Source organism: Sceloporus undulatus, chromosome 6 (genome assembly GCF_019175285.1).
Source record: "Sceloporus undulatus isolate JIND9_A2432 ecotype Alabama chromosome 6, SceUnd_v1.1, whole genome shotgun sequence".
Lineage (NCBI taxonomy): Eukaryota > Metazoa > Chordata > Lepidosauria > Squamata > Phrynosomatidae > Sceloporus > Sceloporus undulatus.
Window position 1 is genome coordinate 31103037 of NC_056527.1, and position 20648 is coordinate 31123684.

Below are 20648 nucleotides of genomic sequence, written 5' to 3' on the forward strand. Positions count from 1 at the left end.
GGCTATATTAAAAAACTGCGAAAGGATAACATATAAATATATGACACAGTATTGTATAAGATAATTGTTACATTTGCACATTGCCTATAGCCAGCTTAAATCAAAGCATGCTTTCATTTTGCCAGTAGTTGGTTTTGGAGGTCCTGGCTCAGCTTTGCTTTTAAACTTCCCCCAAAAACGTCTGAAGTGTATCCCTTTCCCAGGCTTTTTAGCTAATAAAAGAACATATTTCTGGTGTCTTGAGATATGTCTTCTTTTTCTCTTGTGCATGTAACTGGAGTTATGATTTTGGGCAAAGGCAACCCCTGCCCCAGACAGGTCTTGCCTAGAAAACCTTGTGATACGTTCATCTTAGTGTCACCATAAGTTGGACTTGAAGGTACACAACAAAAATTTTGCTCTTTGACCAAAATCTTGCCTGCTTCAAGGTTTCTTCCACATCCCTAATTAAAAAGAATAGTTATGATTCAAAACAGGATGAAGTACTAGAAGGTTGATCATACAGTTTTAATGGCAGAGGGAAATTAAGATGGTTCCAAATGGAGAGATTAATGGTGATGAATTGGGAGAAAGTGTTCCCCCAATGAAAACACAAGACTAAATGCAATACAATCCAGGTCAGTCTGCTCTTTTGTCTTATTAAATGTTCTGATCTTCAAAAGACTGGCCACAAATTCTATTCAATGATTTACAGATTCCCTGAATCCATTAAGGCATCTTAGTTTCCTTCCATCAGAATGGTTCCCTAAATTGCATGACTCACTTGGTGACAGCATTAGAAAAACAAAGACGCTATTGTCATGTTGGACTATTGTAACATTGATCTGAGTTAATAGCTTTCAGTAGAAGAAGGGCAGAGAGGAGGGGGGACTTTAGCTAGGTCTTTATTGCTTATTTCCCTTCTCACCTGAGAGAGATTACTTCTCTCTCCCTGCCTTGTATTTCCTTAGCAGCATCAAGTCAGCTAGGGGCCTACATATTCTAAAGATACCAGATCCTAAGTAGGGTTAGCTCCAGCCAATACTTGGATGGGAAACCTCCAATGAATACCAGGTGCTGTAGGCTATGGAGTTTATCACACTGCCGTTTTCCATCCTTCCCTCCTGACCTAGGCATGAGATGAAAACTTTTAAGCATAGTTTTTATCACAGGTCTCCATGCCCAGCCCAGAGGCATCCCATACCTGATCATGGCATCCCATACATGACTCAGACTTATCCCATACTTTGTGAAGAATGGGAAAACCCCATTCTTTCAAAAAGTGCTGGAGAAGTCCTGATCAGGTACAGGATGCCATGATGGGATGCCTCCTGACTGGGAACTGAGGCCTGCAATAAAATCCATGCTTAAATGGTTTCATTCCGCACCTAGGTTGGGAGGGAAGGATGGAAAAAGACAGTGCTATAGCAACTCCAGAGTTGCAGAGGAAGGAACTGGCAAAACCACCTCTTGAGTATTCCTTGCCTGAGAAAACCCTATGAAATGCATTGTTGTTTGTTGTTGGATGCCTTCAGATCGTTTCCAATTTATAGCAACCCTAAAGTGAACCCATTATGGAGTTTTCTGGGGCTGAGAGTGTGTGACTCAGGCAAGGTCACCCAGTGATTTCCATAGTTGATCAGGAAATCAGACCCTGATCTCCACAATCATAGTCCAACTGCTGTGCCACACTGACTCTCATTAAATTCATGGGGTTGCCATAAGTTGACAGACAGTTTGAAAGAAAACACACACACACACACACACTGTCGGGAACCTATCCTACACATGCTTGTACTGTTACTGTTTTTGATTAAAGCACAAAACAGCTGGGAAAGTTACACAGAAACCTATTTAATGTGTGCTTTGGTCTTCAATACATATCCACTGTAGTACAATACACAGAATGAAGATTTGGACTAAGCAGGCCTGGGTTCAAAACCTACTCAGCGATGCTGCTGCATTAGATTCTGTGAGATGAAAACAACAACAGGACAACAGAGGTGCTTATCGCTCACCTTTTAAAACCGGCTCCAGCCTCCTAGGCTGGAACTGGGATGGAGGCGGGGATTATTGCTCACTAAATTGCCACCAAACCTCCGGACTGCCAGCCGCCATCAGCCTGGGTTCAAGCCCAGGGCCAAGCTCCGCCTGCACTTTTTAGAAGGTGGAAAGGTCCTGCGGAGGTTCAGCAGTGATTTAGTGAGCAACAATCCCCACCTCTATCCCATGTCCTGGCTCCAGCCCTGGAGGCTGGAGCTGGTTTAAAAAGGTAAGCAATAAGCTCCATAGTTTAATAGTATGAGCTGCTTGAGTTAGCAGAATATCAAAGTGATAAATTAATACAACTGTAGTATGAACTATTACAAGTTTGATGAGATAAACTCTAAAAAATGTTTTCACCAAAATTTCTAGCCCAGTTCTATTAATATTTGTAGTAACAATATTTCTAGGCATCCTCAGATGAAACCCTATTAAAAACAATGTTATTTAAGTTATTGTAGTCGCACCTTTTTGCCCCAGATCATTATTGTGGCAACCGCATGCCACTGTAGCGATCTGGCTTTCCCAGGACACAAAAAGGAGCCACTATTAGCTGGCTTCTTCTTGCGCCCGGGAAAGAACATCACAGGCATGCTGGAGCCCCTTCCATCCAGCACCGTTTGGGCACTGCGTCTCCCATGTGTCATGGCATGCGCTGTATGGATGGGTGTATGCCATGATGGTGGCTGGGCAGCGAAAGTAGGGCTTGCAGTGTGTGAACACTCAGCCCTACCAGAACTCTACCACGCACGAAGGCCAACACAAAGTGCCGGTCTGTTGAGCCCCTTAGTCATGGTTAACTGGGGCTGTTCATATTAAAAGAACAGTATCAACTTCAATTGCTTCAGTTGTTTGAAGAAAATCTATGTATCCCCATTCCCGTTCAATTATAGATGTCTGGATATTGCTCCGGAGGCATCAAGGACATATCACAGTTCTATATACTGAAGATTTCTGCAGATAAATTACAGGCCAGAGCAATGTCAGAAATGGTGACCTGAATTATTCAAGTGTTTGAAGTAGTCTTGGCTACCCTTTAGGGCTGCAAAAAGTTACTTTCAAGATGTTAGCTATGTCCATCCAAAAAAGAAAGAGAGAGAGAGAGAGAGAGAGAGAGAATGCTGTAGAATTTTCAAGCCACTGGAGCAAAAGGAAAGTGAGGCAGAGGTCTCAATTTTCTCCCCAAGGTTGTCTGGTTTTTAGCTTTGGTCTGGGCAAAAATTACTATTGTTTAAATACTCAGAGGTATTTGTGAGGCCTGTCAAGAAGACTGAACAAACATGGCAAAAGCTTATTGCTGAACACCTAAAATAGTGAATATTTACCTCTTTTATATATATATTTTAAAGAGAAGACACATTTCTAACCCTGCAGCACTTTTTTCTCTTATAATCCTTGTACCAATTTTTGTGGCTCCCTAAGAGAAAAAAAACCCTTTCTTCTTTGTTCCATAAATCTGTACTCTAACATGATAAACTGCATCATTTTTCCCTCCCCTCAAAAACATTCTCTTACAAACTCCATTTACATTGATTTATAGTGAAATACATATTTCATTTTGACTCTATATGTCATTTGTATTGGTGTTTGCATATCATTTCTATCATGAATTTCTCTATCAAATGCTCTTCTTTTTGGGGCTGCAATATGTGGCATTTCAAGTGGAGGGAAAGATCGATGCAAAGTGGTACAAATTAGTATTTACTGATGGGTTTTGAGCTTTAGGGATTAACAAAGTCAAACTTCAGCAACAATGCTTGGAAAAATTACTTTTTTGAACACACTTTCGGGAATTCTCTAGCTAGCATGGCCAGCGGCAATTAGAAAGCTGCCTTGTTATGTGTAGTCTGGTGCTGTTTGCCTTCAAGTCATTTTTTACTTACGTTGACCCTAAAGTCACAGGGATTTCTTAGAAAATTTCTTCAGAGTGGGTTTGCCATTGCCATCCTCTGAGGCTGAAAGGCTGTGAGTTGTCCAGTGGGTTTTCATGTTATACCAGGTCAGATTATCAGATCAGCTAGCACCAGTAAAAAAAAAGCAAAAACAAAACAAAACAAACAAACAAAAAAACAAATAAACAAAACCCAGAGTGGCTGTCTGGGGTCTTAGTAAGTGGTTATTCACATCACCTGCTTCTAAATCCTAATAAACTGAAATTGCAGGATTGATCCCTGCAACCTACTGCATGCTAAACCTAATACTCTACCTCTTATACCTTTCATACAACCTAACCTCAGCTTCATGTAGCAAGCTGTACTGTACAAGGAGATATGTATCTGCCACAGATTGTAGCATCATTTTAGCCCATTCATGCCTCCCAGTACAGGGAAGGCAAGCACTCCAGAGAGAAATGATGGTGCATTTATAGGGTTGCCATGTTAGGACTATCCCAGGCCTTGAGATTTCAAGACCAAAACACAGGATGACCAATTCTGACATCACAGGAGACAGGATCTGTTGATGTTCAGCCCTAGTAATATCATTAAGCATGATACATGAATCAACAACCACTACATATTTATTATCAACCTCAAAGGTTGTTAAAAAAATCAAATCTTACAAACACACATACTTTGAACATCATGCTCTCACCCTAAGATTCTTCTTCCTTATTTTTGAGGAAGGGAGAAGAGAGTCTAAACTCTGGCCCAATACAGACTGCCGGTTTGCGGCAGCCTGGGCCCGAAATTAGGGCTCAGGAGTGTGGAGTATCTGCACACTACTGAGCCCTAGTGGGTGGCGGCGGCACCATCATGGCAGCCTCCCATCCACATGGGGGGCCCCATGATGACACACGTTGCAGTGCTGCACTTGCATCATTGATGCATAACAGTATGCCCATGGCACACTCATGGTGGTGGCCATGCACACCAAGAAGAACCTGCTTTTAGCAGGTTCTTTTTGGTGTGGAGGGAGCCCATGTGGTTTGGTTGCTGCGGGCTCCCTCAGGAGCAAAAACGGGTGGCTGCAGCCTGCCCTTTCAAGGCAGTCTGTCGAGCCCCTCTGAGACTCAGGTCCAAGTCCTGATTGCTGGTAAACCTATCCATTTTCAAAACCCTCTTGTTTTGTAAAGAATGGAATTATAAATGTCACAGCACAGACTTTTCCCATATATTTGGCACGTGTTCAGTGAATGTGCATCTGGATCTTGAACACAAAACAACCTATAATACATACAACAAAATATGCTAACTGTGCAATTCTATATACATCTATTCACATACAAGTCCAACTAAATCCACTGGAGCTAAATTCAGTTAACTAGATACAGGAGTGGAGCACAAGTGTTTAATCATGTACACACTAACCTGAGAGCATACCCTATCAAATGCAGTAGCAATTTTGAGAAAACATGCAAAGGATTGGGCTGAAATTTAGAAATTTCATTTCAGCAAAATCCTGATTCTATTTGTCTGTAATGGAAACACTCCTTTCTAAAATATATCAAGTTAGTGAAAATACCATTGCTTACAGTTTTCATTCAGGAAGGGAAAGGAATACCAACTGGGTCCTTTTTTAAACAAGCGTGTATGCTTTGGGGAGGAGCAATACAAAAGATCTTTGTTTTTAAAGATTAATACAACATGATGTTTTTAAATTGAACTCTTACTGCTGTACTGTCAGCCCTCCATATCCTCAGATTCTTTATCCACAGGTTCAAGCATCCATGGCTTGACATTATTTCAAAAAGATATACATTCCAAAAAAGCAAACCTTGATTTTGCCATTTTATATAATGATGGCATTTTACTATGCTATTGGATTTAATGGGCCCTGAGCGTTCATGAATTTTAGTATCCACAGGGGTCCTGGAATAAGACCTCAGTAGATACCAAGGGCCCACTGTATTTAAGTTGCCAAGTAATGAGAAGAAAAATGATTCCCCATTTCCACATCAAAATAATCTAGAGGGAACATTTTCCCTACCCACCAGTCTATTCAGTCTATGGCATTTATCTCACATTCATAACTATACTTTGTATTGTTATACCTAAGTGATCAAGCTTTCTTTATACTGCTGTGTGCCTTCATCATTATGGTGACCATCATTATGGTGACTCTAAGGTGAACCTATCATTGGGGTTTCTTGGCAGAGCATGTTTTGAGTGGGTTTGCCCTAGTCTTCCTCTAAGACTGAGTGAGTGTGATTTGTCCAAGGTCACCCAGTGGGTTTCCATACCCAAGCAGAGATTTGAACCCTGTTCTCCCAGTATCCCGGTCCAACACTCAAACCACTACACCACACGTTTTCAATATACTGTCAAGAAAAGCAGTTTAGATTTTTATATTTATCAAACAATGTACAGAAATTGTTTGTACACACAATATTTTTTTAAAAAAATAATTATTACTACAGTGCCATTTTATGATGGCGGAATTACATTTTATAATGAACAGACCTAAACATGACAACATATGTAAAGGCACTTATTCCTGTAAGACCTAAAGAGTATTCAGTACAAGCAGTCAATAATGTAGAATGGAAATCTACATCATAATCACTTTACAGGGCCATGTTTACACATAACGCTAAACCAGGAATCCTGGCTTAAGAAAAATGTCAGCAAGCAATATCAAAAACCAAGTAGCCTATTCATTCTGTTGCACTCTTCTTTTCATCCAATGGTAAACAAACTATGTAACATTTGAAATCAATATTAGGCTCTATTGCCCCTAAACAAGTCAGAATTTATAAGTGGTCAATAAACCTTGGTTTAAAGTTATTGAATTATCATGGCTTGCTTGGGCACAATACAATATATCCTAGGGTCCAATGAGGCTAACCTCTTTTGAGTTTGTTTCAATAACACAAAAGGAGGACTGAAACAGGAGTGCATTGGCTGTGTGCACAAGGAGTTTGTTCATTTGCATGATTTATAATACTAGGATTCCTGGTTAAACATTATGGCCTGATATGGCCAAGGACACCAAGGCCCTGCAAGAAGTTATACAAAAAGAATCAGGCTTGAATTGGTGTTAATGTTTTTAGAGGTATATTCATGTTCTTCAGAACACTGACATTCAACCATAGACAAGAAGCAATATCTTATTTTCAGGAAAGTTTTGCAGTAGTAAGACATTTCTCCACTTAGCAGTCTTTATTTAGTAAAGGAAAGGAATACTTACTGGGTCCTTTTTTACCATGTCTCGGTCAGACACTACTGCAATGAGGTGGGCGAGTGTAAACACTGAGTTAAGAACATATGAAAAAAACAAATTCTTGTGCAGTGTTATCCTTTGACAGCTGAGGCTCCTGAAAAATATGCACCACAAATTGAAAATTAGACTTTTGACTCTGATGTCACTTTATAACAAGCACATGCTGGCGGCACTTTCTGAAGAATGCAATCTGGCAACAGCGAGTTGGAAAGCGCCCGGCTGGCACTAAAGGCATGGGAGCAAACCACCACCACCACCAATTTCTCACACCTGTTTAAAGCTACATGCTTTCTAGATCATTTTAAAATAATCTCTTAATCTGCATTCTGTGCGAGCACTATATATTTAATCTGCACAGAACAGAAAGGTATGCTGATAGTGTTGCTTTTTGCATACTTATACATTATGACCTTGAACAGCACGTTTATTATTCTATACAGAGATGTTGTTTGGAACATGTAGATGGAAATTACATAATTTTGTTGTCAGCTAGTGAAGAAGAAGAAAACCTGACTTGGAATTTCCCTAGATGTTAAGGAGGTTTGGATTCATATTCTCCATGGTTTTGAATCTTTATTGGATTCCACAAGTATAAAACACGTATTTCCTGCTTAATTACGGCCAATATAATCAAGAAAGTGGCATGCTTTTCAAGGTTTCCACAGTTCCAAAGCCAAATTTTTACTATAACTAATCACAAAATGGTTGCACCATTATCTCACTAGACTTATTTGGAATCTCAAATATGCATTGGATTGTCTCTTTGGGACTGGAGGTGGCGTATTTTGTTGCCAAACCAGTCAACATGAAGAGGGCTTTTTGGGCAGAACATGCTGCCCGAAAAGATAGTCTTCTCTTTCATTAACATATTTAAGTAGTGTTTGGACAGCCATCTATCAAAGAATCTCTCTCTCTCTCTCTCTCTCTCTCTCAATCTCTCTCTCCTTAAAGTCCTTCCATAATTTCTTTTAATTCTGGAGTTCTGAGTTTCCTGACAGCAAGTCTAAAGAATTTCATATTCTTTCCTAGCCCCATCCAGAGATCTCTCAGTGGTCTTTTTAAGCCCAACCCTGATTTGTTTCCAAACCAAGAGAGATGCAGAATGACTTAGTGGTGAAATATCATGTGAATTAACTGGAATAATGAACCTCTTTTGTTCCATTTTGAAAATTACTCGTCACCACTTTCCTATTTTTCATGGTGAATACAGTACTGTGGTTAAAGAGCAACAAATTCCCATCAAACAATCTTGAGAAAGGGGATCCTTACTGAAGTAGTAACCTGCTGAGTCTGGGTGATACAACTATTTGAGATTAATCAATTGAATGTAGCTGCTACATTATACCATTAAAGCTATCATACTGCATAATCATCTCTTTTAGATTACTGTGTACTCCTAAACACATGCTCACCTTTGTTTTCTACAAAGAGCAAGATAATTAACCAGTGACAAAAGGGTGGATCAATGGTTTGAAATATTTTAGTTTGATTGTAGAACTCTGTGTGGAACCTAGTCCTGTTGTAGAACTCTGTGTGGAACATTTTCAGTGTAATTTCATTACTCCTAGATGCATCTAAATTAGGCAGTAAAATATCTATATTAAATACTGTACAGCATTTTACAAATTTCCTGAGCAGTAGCATGGCATAGTGGTTTGAGTGTTGGACTACGACTCTGGAGACCAGGGTTCAATTCCATTCTTGGCCATGAAACCCACTGAGTGACCTTGGACAACTTACATGCTCTCAGCCTCAGGGGAAGGCAATGGCAAACCTTCTGTGAACAAATCTTACTAAGAAGCCTTAGGGTTGCTATAAGTTGGAAGTGACTTGAAGGCACACAAAACACACACAGTTTTTATAAGAGTCAGTGTGGTGCAGTGGTTTGAGTGCTGGATTATGACCCTGGACACCATAGAGCATTAGGTTTAGCATGCAGTAGGTTTCAGGGGTCAATCCTGCAATTCCCATTTAGATGATTTAATAGCAGGTGATGTGAATAGCCTGAGACCCTGGACAGCCACTCTGGTTCAAGTGGGGAAAAACTGGGCTAGATGATCTGATAATCTGACCTGGTAAACCCACACTCTCTGTCTTAGAGGAAGGTAATGGCAAATCTTCTCTGAACAAAACTTTCCAAGAAAACCCCATGACAGATTGCCCTTAGCATTACTGTGAATTGGAAATGACTTGAAGGCACCCAATAACAACATTTTTTATGCTGGGAACTTGATGATGTTTTAATTGTCAGTGTGACAAGCATCTGCCTTTGTGAGATTTAAATGTCGAGAACATTTCCCCTTCTGAGTACAAACATAATAGAAGTAAGATTGTTCATCTGATCTATTTTTTGTAGAAGTATCCATATCCAATCTTCCTTTACAAAGAAAAGTTCATTTGCCTGGTGTTTTGAATATTTCTGCATAGTTCCAAGAAAGCATGGTGCTGCATCTTTATGGCAAAATGGCATTTGGTTAGGGTTATTTGTAGTTTATTGTTAACTAATAAGGAAACGGTTTTGTTTTTATGGACACTACATGAACTGGTGGTTCTGCCTGTGACTATCTCAATCAAGCCACTGAAGCAAAGAAAACAGAAGTCTGAAGAAATCACTTACTTGAAATAGAAGAAGATTCCCAACGATATTAACAGGGAGGTTATAGACAAAGCATGTCCTACTATGGTCATGTAGTAAAGTATGAATACCATCTGAAATTTAAAAAAAAAGACAACTAAATGAAGAAACAACTAATAGTAATATTTTTATTTGTTTACAAATTCCTTTTAGAAATTGTAGTAGTGATGATGCCAAAACTTTAAATTAGTCAACTTGAAACTCTAAAATACTTGGTTCATGATTTCATTGCATATCCATATCCTTATCTGAAATACTATCTGAAAGCACAGTTACTGTACTTTCCTCTGTATCGCATTTCCTGAAATCTAAGTTAGGTTTTGTTTTCATGTTAGTGTAGCTACAGGACCATATGTAGGCAAGTATCAGAAACAGCATTGTCCCTTCAAAAGACCACCTTCATTTCTGTAGGCTTGCATATCTGAAAGTAACCTTTACATTTTTTTAATTAAAAGTTTATTAAAATGCCTTCTGTGCTATGGTACCTCATTCATGACAGGCTCACCCAATGAAGGTCCAGTTGGTGCCAGTATTTGTTTCTTTTGCCTTTTTATGGCACTGAGACCAAATGTGGCTTTTTATTACAACCTTTGGGGTCTAATTGACTTTTCAAATGTACATGTATATGGTTGAAACAATTTTAGCCATTCAAGCTGTTTTAACTTGTTAACTTGTTTAAATATGTTTTTATCTTTTAAAAAATATTTTATTGTTTGTGATGTAGGATTGTTCTTGTTTTACTTGTATGCCAGTCTGAGAGGCCATGATATAGGGTGAGGTATGAACAAACAAATATTTAAATATATATATATGTTCTGCATTATAAGGCTGCTGGCTAGGAGCACATAGGTGGTGATGTAACGGTGTTATAATTTTTATTTAGGCACGTCTTTGGATCATAATTTATGCCAGAAGGGGCTTTTAATGAGATTGTGCTTTTATCTTTTTAATGTGTTTTAAATGTGTTCCACCAGTTTCATTTGTGTTTGTCTTAGAATTGTATATTTAAACATTTGTGTCTGAATCAATCCCCCCTCAGCTGTATCTAGTTTTAATTAGTTGTGAGCTGCCTTGGGTATTTAGCAAGGAAAAAATGGGATATAAATAAATAAATAAATAAATAAATAAATTCAAATGAAAGGAGATATTTTTGCTTTATTCCTGGGGAGCTGCCAAGACTCCCAGGAGTGGAGAATTAATCTTGGAGGTGAGAAAGTTGTGTTGTTTTGGTCAAACATAAAGAGAATCTACACAATGTGCAATATCTTATTCATACCTAATTAAAATGCATGGATTAATTTAGTTACTGATGACTAACTTTAAGTCTTACTGCTATCTACTAGACCATTCTAAGTATACCAAGTAAAGATTCAACTCAGTATGGTTGCATTTAATGCCAACTCATTCAAAATTTATAATTGTCGAGAAGACAAATCCTGAAGATGTCCTACAAGAAGGAGAGGATCAGTTGAATATCTTTTGGAAATGTCCTTCGATTTAGACTTTATGGGAAGGTGCACTAGATCTAATCAAGATATTATTGGGTTGGTTACAATTGTTCTTCTCGTAGCCCAACTGCACATTACCTTTAATAGGTAACATGCAGCAAAGGATACCATAGACAGCCAAGAAGACAAACAAATGGGTTCTAGAACAGATCAATCCTGAACCATTCCCAGAAGCCAGGATGACTGAATTGAGGCTGTCATACTTGGGCCACATCATGAAGCAAAATGAATTATTAGTTAAGGGAATGATGGTAGGAAAGGTGGAAGGCAGTAGAAAGAGGGGAAGACCACATGCCAGGTGGTTAGACCCCATCAGGGAGGACATAGGTCTGGGCCTACAGGACCAGAACAGGATCTGAACAGAAAGGTTGAAGATAGGAGGTCTTGGAGAGGTCTCATATACAGGGTACCCATGATTTGATTTTAGGGCAGTTAACAACAACAACAACAATGCAAAAGTTAGATTTCTTTTCTTTTTACTAAAAGGTAAGATCAACTTATTCAATCCAAACCAGGAACCTGGCATGGGGAACAGATCCTCTTTAATCCTTTATTCCCACATTTATCACCATCTGGATCACTCTCCCTACCATTTTCATAAGTAAGGTCCTACTGAAATGAATAGGGAATCTTATCCAATACAAACTGCAGTTGAAGGGCTCCACTGGATTGAACCTGGGAGCAAGGGGAGGCAACACCTACCTCACATACTAGGATCCAAATCTGAATTGACTCTCCTATGATGATGAGGTGATACTGAAGCATGTAACCTATTAAAGGTGACCAGTAATTTTGATCCCAGACAAAACAGTAGATGACAAAACAGCAAGCTGACACCTATCCACATGTATTATTTTATCTTACATAATTTTATTTTTTAAAAATCTATGTATTGTTTACTGCTGACAAATAAGTACAATTTTTGTTTTCTGCAATAAAATTCAAAAGTCTGTAATTTCTCATAAGATTCAGGGTAATGGAACTTTGTCCACTTGCATGTTTTCTCAAAAATATAATTTGCTAGATGTCAAACCAAGTTATATTCAGGGGTAAAACACAATTCCTCCCAGGCAAGAGGTCACCAGAATCTCCCAGACAGCATGGCCACAGTATAGTCTAACCGAGTAATTTTTACAAGCTCTGGAGTAAAAGCAGAGAGCCTTATCCTGACTCCATAGCAACTCAACATTATTAGAGAAGGACTTTTAGAGAGTACGTTTAATTATTACTTCCAGTATTTACAACAGTGAGCTGCTACTCTTGGGTGGCTTTTTATCATATCAACTGTGCAGTTATTTATTGGAAACCCGCTTTTCCTCATCTTGTTGTGTCGTCACAGTCGGTAAACCTGTATCTGGGACATACTGTTTCAGATTGCAAATAAGGGATTACAGGATACCATGCTTCTCCATGCAAGCAAAACAATTATTTCCAAATAATAATAATAATAATAATAATAATAATAATAATAATAATAATTATTTCCCACCTCTTCCTCTAGCATCTCTTCTCCATGAGATTTATTTCTCTACAATTTAGGGAATTTGCAGGGTGGAGTGGAGTTGGAAGAACAACCTAAATTGTGATCCCCTTCTTGCATACACAACTGGTGAATTGATAGAGCAGGGGTGGGCATATTAATGGGCATAAAATGACCAAGAGATCCCCTCCTAAACATAGCAAATATGCCTCCTTCCCTTAGAGGGAGTTTGAGGCTATTTGGGAGCAATTGTTATTTTTTCGGAGGGTTGGTGGGGGAGGAATACAGTCCCTCAAGGTTTCTGGGGGACCATGGCAGCCCCCTATACTCCAATTAATGGGGGGCATGCATGGCCTAGAAGGACAGGGAGATACATTGCATTTGGATTAAATGTTTGCCAGTGTTTTATGATGCATCACAACTGGATTTAAACAAGCAGTTAATGATGCAAGCTCATCTTTGTTAGCCTGGAATAAAGTAAGGGCTAGTCAACACGAAAACACATTGTGCAAACTGCTGTGGATTTTTGCACATTTGGATCAACACATGCCTTCAAGTTTCAGCAAAAATCTGCATCTGTTTGCCTTTCCTCTGCTGAAACTGTGCAGCCATTGAAGTAGCCGTCTGGCCACACATTCAATACTCCACATGGGCATACATGGATTTTACTGTGCTAAAACACATGAATCCTTTTCCAGCAGATTTTATGAAGTTTTTCGCCCCTTCCCCTGCAAAAAGACTGAGTTCCTTCGAATCCTGTGTGGCTGGATCTGTCTATTTGATTGGAATAAGCAGAATTTTAACTGTGTAGAGAAGCCCTAAGCCTAGCTCAGCCTCTTCAATTCTAGCCTTGCATACTCCTAATTGCTCAATTTTCTTGCAGTCATTCTTTATATAAAAATGTAGAGACATTTTCAATCATTTTTGCTGAACAAAATGACTGAAAGGCACAAATAAAAAAAATAACTAAAAAGCTGAACAGAAATGAAGGGAAGAAAACAGGAATGCATTTTCTAGAGAATCTTGCTGTATGTGTGTATTTTTTTTTATTTTACTCTGATGAATGGTAATTGCGTTCAGATGCCTGGAATTTGTCCAAAGCAACACCCATGCTCTGCTGCACAGTATTTCTGTTTTATTTTTCTGTATGTCTACTATAAGTAATAGTAAGATTTCTACCCATGAATGACATACTTGATCTCCCCTCCTTAATCTACCATCTGGCAAAATGAAAATCTGTATAGACGTTCCCTGAATGCTTTTGTGAATATTAATATTTCTTGTGGCAAAGGGTCATGAATTTTCTGGGTATATTAAAGGCCATCTTATATAAACCTAATTAGACATTTCCACATTATGACATAATGAGTAGGCCACTGCTCAGTGTAAATGGTGGCAAAAGGGAAGTCCTTCAAAAGGGAAGTCATTCAACCCACAACAGTCTGTGAGTTCAAAGCACACACACACACACACACACACACACACACACGGTTAGGAATAATAGTGAAAAATAAAAGCATATAAAAATAAAAGCTAGGGCCCCTTAAGCAATGATAAACTTCACAATGAAAGAACAAATTGAGAGCTAAGGACTCTCCCACAGGCTTAATCAAGTGCTATATTTCATATATTGCTGTCAATTTCTGTTTATACAGGTACAAGTGAATTCACATTACCATGTCATAGGTATCTAATTACAATGAAATCCAAAATCCAAAGAAGTGTAATACCTTTATTAGCCAACTAACATCATGCAAGCTTTCAAAGCTTTACTTTATTAGGCCTGAAGCCTAATAAATAAGCCAGAGAAGTACCAAAATGGCATGAGTGTTGGCACCAGTTGGGTCTCCAGGGAAAGAGTATTCCACAGTTGGGGTGCCATTGCTGAGAAGGCTCACTCCTATGTCCCAACATGGTCTATTGACCTCACTGGAAGAACATGGAGGAGCACATATGGAGAGAGGCACTCCCTCAAGTACAGAGGCCTCAGGCCACTTAGGGCTTTACATGTGATCACAAGCACCTTGATTTCAGACTGGAAATGTCTTAAAATAAGCACATTTTATAACATGTGCACATTGTTTGTATGCATTTTTCCAACTGACTAAAGCATGTCTGTGCTGTTTTTCTGCATGTGCTTGCAATGTCTGCATTTTTCTATGTTATTGTTATTGTGTACCTTCAAATCATTTTTGACTTATGGCAACCCTGAGACCATCATAGGGTTTGTTTGTTTTTTGAAAGATTTGTTCAAAGAGGGTTTGACATGGTCTTCCTGTGGTGCTAAGACAATATGAGTTACCCAAGGTCACCCAGTGGGTTTCCATGAATGAGCAGGATTTGAATCCTGGTCTCCAGGATCCTGGTCCAACACCCCAACCACTACACCATTCTGGTACTCACAGTTTTTTTTAACCACAGCCATTTGCCAAAAACTGATATACAAAGTGCAGCCATTACAGGTAGCGCACACTAGAAAAAGTCTACATTAAATGCTCATTTCCCCAAATTCCTTGCACATTCTTGTAACATGACAGCTTATAACTTTGCAACATTATCAGTAAAAATGGATTAAGAGCTGGTGATTGCTTTTTGTGTGTATGTTATTGTCGTTGTTGTTGTTTTGGTTTATGAAGAAAATGTACAAAATCAGTGCCAAGTCAACAAAATGATTGGCTGAGATCAACAAAGTGTGTGTTGGTTGTTGCCTGGGGCATCCCTCATTCTATCACTAATCCTGGTTAACTGCACATTACACACATTATTTGGCATGCACAATTACCAGTATGGATATTTCTTTCATTTTAAACCATCACCCTTCAGGATATAGAACCTGTAAGCTAGACTGTGATGCTTCTGAGGCAACACTTGGAGGATTTATTCTGCATAAAATGTCTATGTTTTTTTTGCACAGAATACAGAATTTTCTGGACAGAAAATAACATTTCTGTGCAGAAATATTTTCTGTTGTTTCTTGTGCATGAAAGCTTGCTTTTTGTGCAAAAATATTGTGTGGATTCTGTACTGAATAAGTCCTGAACTGTGAAAATGCTTATCAGTCCAAGATTCTCATCATGATTTCCTGATACTCCAGAACCAAACATTGTCCAACCATTTCCCAAATGTTTTCAAATATTTTCCCATCCCTAAAAAGCATAGAGGGATGCAGTGACTTAATGGTTAAAACACCTGATGATTGGAAGATGGGAAGATTGGCAGTTCAAGGCCTGAGTGCTACATAATGGAGTGAGCTCCTATCAATAGTCCCAGCTTCTGCCAACCCAGCAGTTCAAAAGCATGCAAATGCAAGTAGATAGATACCTTCAGTGGTAAGGTAACAGCGTTCAGTGCAGTCATGTTGGCCACATGACCACCAGAGCAATCCTTGGACAACACTGATTCTTCTGCTTAGTAACGGAGCATTGCCCCATACAGTCAGTTATGACTAGACATTCATGTCAAGGGACTACCTTTGCCTTTAAAAGGTATAGAATAAAAATCAGGTAGAAATAGAAGGTGTATTAAACTTTAAATAGCTCACCTTACGCTTTTCATTTGTGAAAGAGTTGCATCGTGTATAGTTGGACCATGTTCGATTGCTTTCAGGATGGCGGAACCAGGTTCCTGTCTTATCACAGTACTTTGTTGCTGTTTCTGTGAATCAAAAATGTGAGAGACACAATTAATTTAGGAAGCCTAAGTCTATGCTAAACCTCATTATTTTTACACATCTAATTAATTTAACTGACATTTAGATCTCATTTCCCACTTCAGTGAGACTGATTATGACACGCTAAACTTCATTTTGATTCAGGAAAATAACAAGCCATTACATACGTATCCAAATATCTTTTTGTAACATGTAATATTAATTATTCCCTGAATCTTTTTTAAAATAGTCTTTATTAAAGTTTACAATATATACACCAACAAAACAGTTGCTTTCCCTCATTCTTTTACATAAGTTCTTGTAATTACTCCCCTATGATTGATTACAGTAAATACTTTCTTAACAGCTATTCAAATATATTTCTCTATTTACACATAATCTTTGTGTAACTATGATCCTTCATAACACACTTTCTGTGTGTATATATATGTTTCTATGCTTTAATAACACCAAAGATTACATTTTAAACTAAGCTTTTTCCTTAATTCTCCACCCCAACTGATATAAACACAAAAAAATTTGTTTGATCAGAAAGAATAATAATAAGAAATAAAGATTACTGAGAGGGTTATATTGTGTTGTCCATCTGTCTTTACAGTATTTCATCAATGGGTCCCAAATTTCATTTGTCTCTTCGGCTCTTAGTGCCATTGTAATTTTGTCCATTTCCACTATTTCCAAAGATTTATAAAGCCATGTATCCACCGTGGGGACTTCCGAATTTCTCCAAACTTTTGCTAGAGACATCCTTGTGGTTGTTATTAAATACAATATCGGTTGTAATTTCTGTCTTATTTCCTTACTATCTGCCATATTTAACAAGACCAACTCAGGATCCAGCTTCAATTCAATTTGATATATCTTTTGTATGGTCTCCCGAATCCCACTCCAAAAGATTTTTACCTTAGGGCATGTCCACCACATGTGATAGAAAGATCCAACATTACCGTTACACCTCCAACATAGACCCGTACTATTTTTTATAAATTTTACTTAATTTACTTAATATTCCCTGAATCTTTGAAGTACTGTGAAAATCATCAAGAGAATAAGGGATGGTAGTGGCCAATCCTGCTATAACTGACTACAAATAAATACTTTTATTTTTATATTTTATCTTAAACTGGGCTGAATATCCACTCTTCCTTTGTTGTTACATGCCTTCAACTTGTTTCTGACTTATGGCAACCCGAAGGCTACTCTACCATGGGATTTTCTTGGCAAGATTTATTCAAGGGCTGGGGGTCGTTCAGGTTTTTCTGAGGCTAAGAGACTGTGACATGCTAAAGGTCACTCAGTGGTTTTTCATGTCCAAGCGGGGATCTGAACTCTGTTCTTAAGAGATGTAGTCCAATGCTCAAACCACTACATCATGCTGGCTCCTCCTTACTTAAGTGAAAACAGTGAGGAGATATTTGGAGAGTTTCAGGGGATGAATGGCTGAATTTAATAATTTTTAAGATTATCGGATAGTTTCCTTTTTAAAAACTTTTTTCCTTCAAGAACAGGAGTGGGTCCAGGGTTGCAAACAGTCTCCCCAATTCTTTCAACCCCCTTGGCATACCAGTTTTTAAATCTTCTTAAAATACATGCAAGACTTCAGGCCATTTAAAAGAAATCTGCCTTCACCTAAAGTAGTTGTGGGGGGTGCATTGGAATTTCTCTCAAACCCACTAGAGGCCCCAAAGAATCTTTTAAATGTTTTCCCTAAAGTGCTCATATCTTGCCATTCCCATTCAACAATAATGTCTTCTTGCTTATTCATTTTGTGGTGCAGAGCCTTAGCACAGTGCCCCAGTAACTCCCTCATGACACTTCACATCTGAAGTGATAGCAAGAAAAAAAAACATAATAAAAAGAAGGGAAAGGGGCGGGAGAAATCTTGGTCAATTTTAATGTAAAACTATTTTTGCTTTCCTCCTAAAATTAATATAATTCCTGGCATGAGAGCTTTTTAAATCATGGTCAAATGTTGATTGGAGTGAAGATCTAATGCTGAAGGTTAAAACTGCATGTACAGTTTCCCAACATCTCTTGAAATGCTTTAGTGCAGAATTATTATTCTTATTAGTATTCATGGTCAAGTGGTTATTGAGGCAAAACTGTATACACGCAATACAAGTATTCTCTGAAAGCCATCTGTTGTTATACATGCCCAGTCACAAATCACAGTTTATCTGGTTCAAGCACATATAACAGTCAGTCTCTTTGCTGAACATGATTTATTAGTGATACATGCTGCTTTTGGTTAAAATGATTTATGTGGGAAAAAATACATGACATTACAGTACATAGAACCCAACCAAAAGAGGGAAAAAAGAGCCATAGGACTTTAAAAATGAGACCAGGTGAACTATTTTTATGGCATAAGCTAGATACTAAATTATCATTCTTTTTAGCCACAAGATTCTTGTTGTAACAGAACCAAAGTAGTGGCAAATAAAACAGAACTAACCCTAGAACCAAATCTTTTCCCAGTTCATGCCAAATCTCGTAAGTATGAAAAAACAATAACAAAGTTTATTCAGAGGATAAGTCTTAAAATTCAATAAAAACAAAGCAGATTCAATAAAATTCAACAAAAACAAAATACAGAATTTTTTAGACATTTCAAGCATAAATTCCAGGCAGAACAGCACTGTTTTAGCTGCCCGCCGAAAGCTTAAAAGATATGGAGCCAGCCTAACTTTCTTCCATGGGTTTCACAGTCAGGGTGCTGCTACAGAGAAAGCCCTGTTGCGTGTATCCACCAACCTACCTTTATGACATGTTGGGACACACAACAGGGCCTCCTTTGATGATCTCAAATTTCTGGCGGGCTCATAGGGGAGGAGGTAGTCTGTCAGATATTCTAGCTCCAAGCTGTTTAAGGCTTTGTAGATCAAAACTAGCACCTTGAATTGAGCTCAGAAGCAAATTGAAAGTCGGTGCTGTTCTTGCAAGACTGGTGTTATATCGTCTCTGAAATTTACACCTAATACTAATCTAGTTGTTGCATTTTTGCACTACCTGCAGCTTCCAAGCACTTATCAAGGGCATCCCCAGATATAGTGCATAACAGGAGTCTAATAAGGAGGTAACTGAGGCATGAACTACTGCAGCCAGATCTGCCTTCCCCAGGAAAGAATGCAGCTGACACACTAGCTGAAGCTAGACAAAGATGGTCCTGGCCATCATATTAATCTGGTTTTCCAGGAATAGTGATGTTTCCAAGAGCACACCTAAGCTACAAACCCAATCTTTCAGATGGGAGGTACAACACTATACAGAACAGACTGTGACCACAACCCAGTTTGGCTATCCTATTGACCAACAACACTTCTGTCTTATCTGGATTATGCCACAGTCTATTCACCTACATCCAGTCCTTCAAGACTTCCACAGCCTCCTTGGCATCTGTTGTAAAGGAAAGCTAGATTCCCAAATTCTGATGACCTCTCCCAGCAGCTTCATGTGATGTTAAAAAGCATAGGGGACAACACTGATCCTAGTTAGATAGAGCCTTGGGCCTGTAAGCGGATACATGCATAGGTGGTAACAACTTTTTACTGGTTGTTTTACTGACATTTCACATGTCCTTTTTTTACTGTTTTCCCTTTAGATTTCATGGCTGTTTATTACATTTTATTATAGTTGCACCATTATTGTTTGTAGCGCTTGGTGGAAAAGTGAGATATAAACTTAACAAAGTGTGTGTGTGTGTGTGTGTGTGTGTGTGTGTACATAGTTCCTCATGTATCCTCCACCCAAAGAATAAGACATGCTGACATTCCCATGCTGAGGGAATGTGTTCACTTTCTGTGACCAGGAACATACTTTATATAGAAACCTTTGGAATAAACACATTCTACACAGTCCAAATGAAATGTCTTCTGGAATAACTACATTTCAGTACAATAGCTCTTGGGATCCAAAGTTCAAATGTGAATACGTGCCCAGGCAATATACAGGAAAAGAACATACTCTTGTTGCCACCCATCAATTTAACTTGGAGATCATCTTAGATACTTTCTGACAATCTTTACTAATACATGTGTTGCCAGATACTATCTAAAGCTGGAAAGCATTTGAAGTCTTAAACAGAGGTTAAAAGTGATGATACGATAGAACACAATGTACCAAGTTTTTGCCTAATGTCCTCCTATTGATATCCAAGAGATCATTACAGTAACA

General features: G+C 38.5%; 1 protein-coding gene across 3 annotated transcripts in view; it reads right to left on the reverse strand.

Annotated features, from left to right (window-relative positions):
- Nucleotides 1–20648, reverse strand: part of CALCR (calcitonin receptor) — a 176036-nt gene that overhangs the window by 35491 nt on the left and 119897 nt on the right. For all 3 annotated transcript variants that reach the window (XM_042471118.1, XM_042471117.1, XM_042471116.1), the window contains 3 exons: nt 16347–16459; nt 9800–9891; nt 7150–7276 (listed from right to left, as the gene is read on the reverse strand). In XM_042471118.1, coding sequence (XP_042327052.1) covers nt 7150–7276; nt 9800–9891; nt 16347–16459 — 332 coding nt within the window. The remainder of the gene's footprint in view (nt 1–7149; nt 7277–9799; nt 9892–16346; nt 16460–20648) is intronic.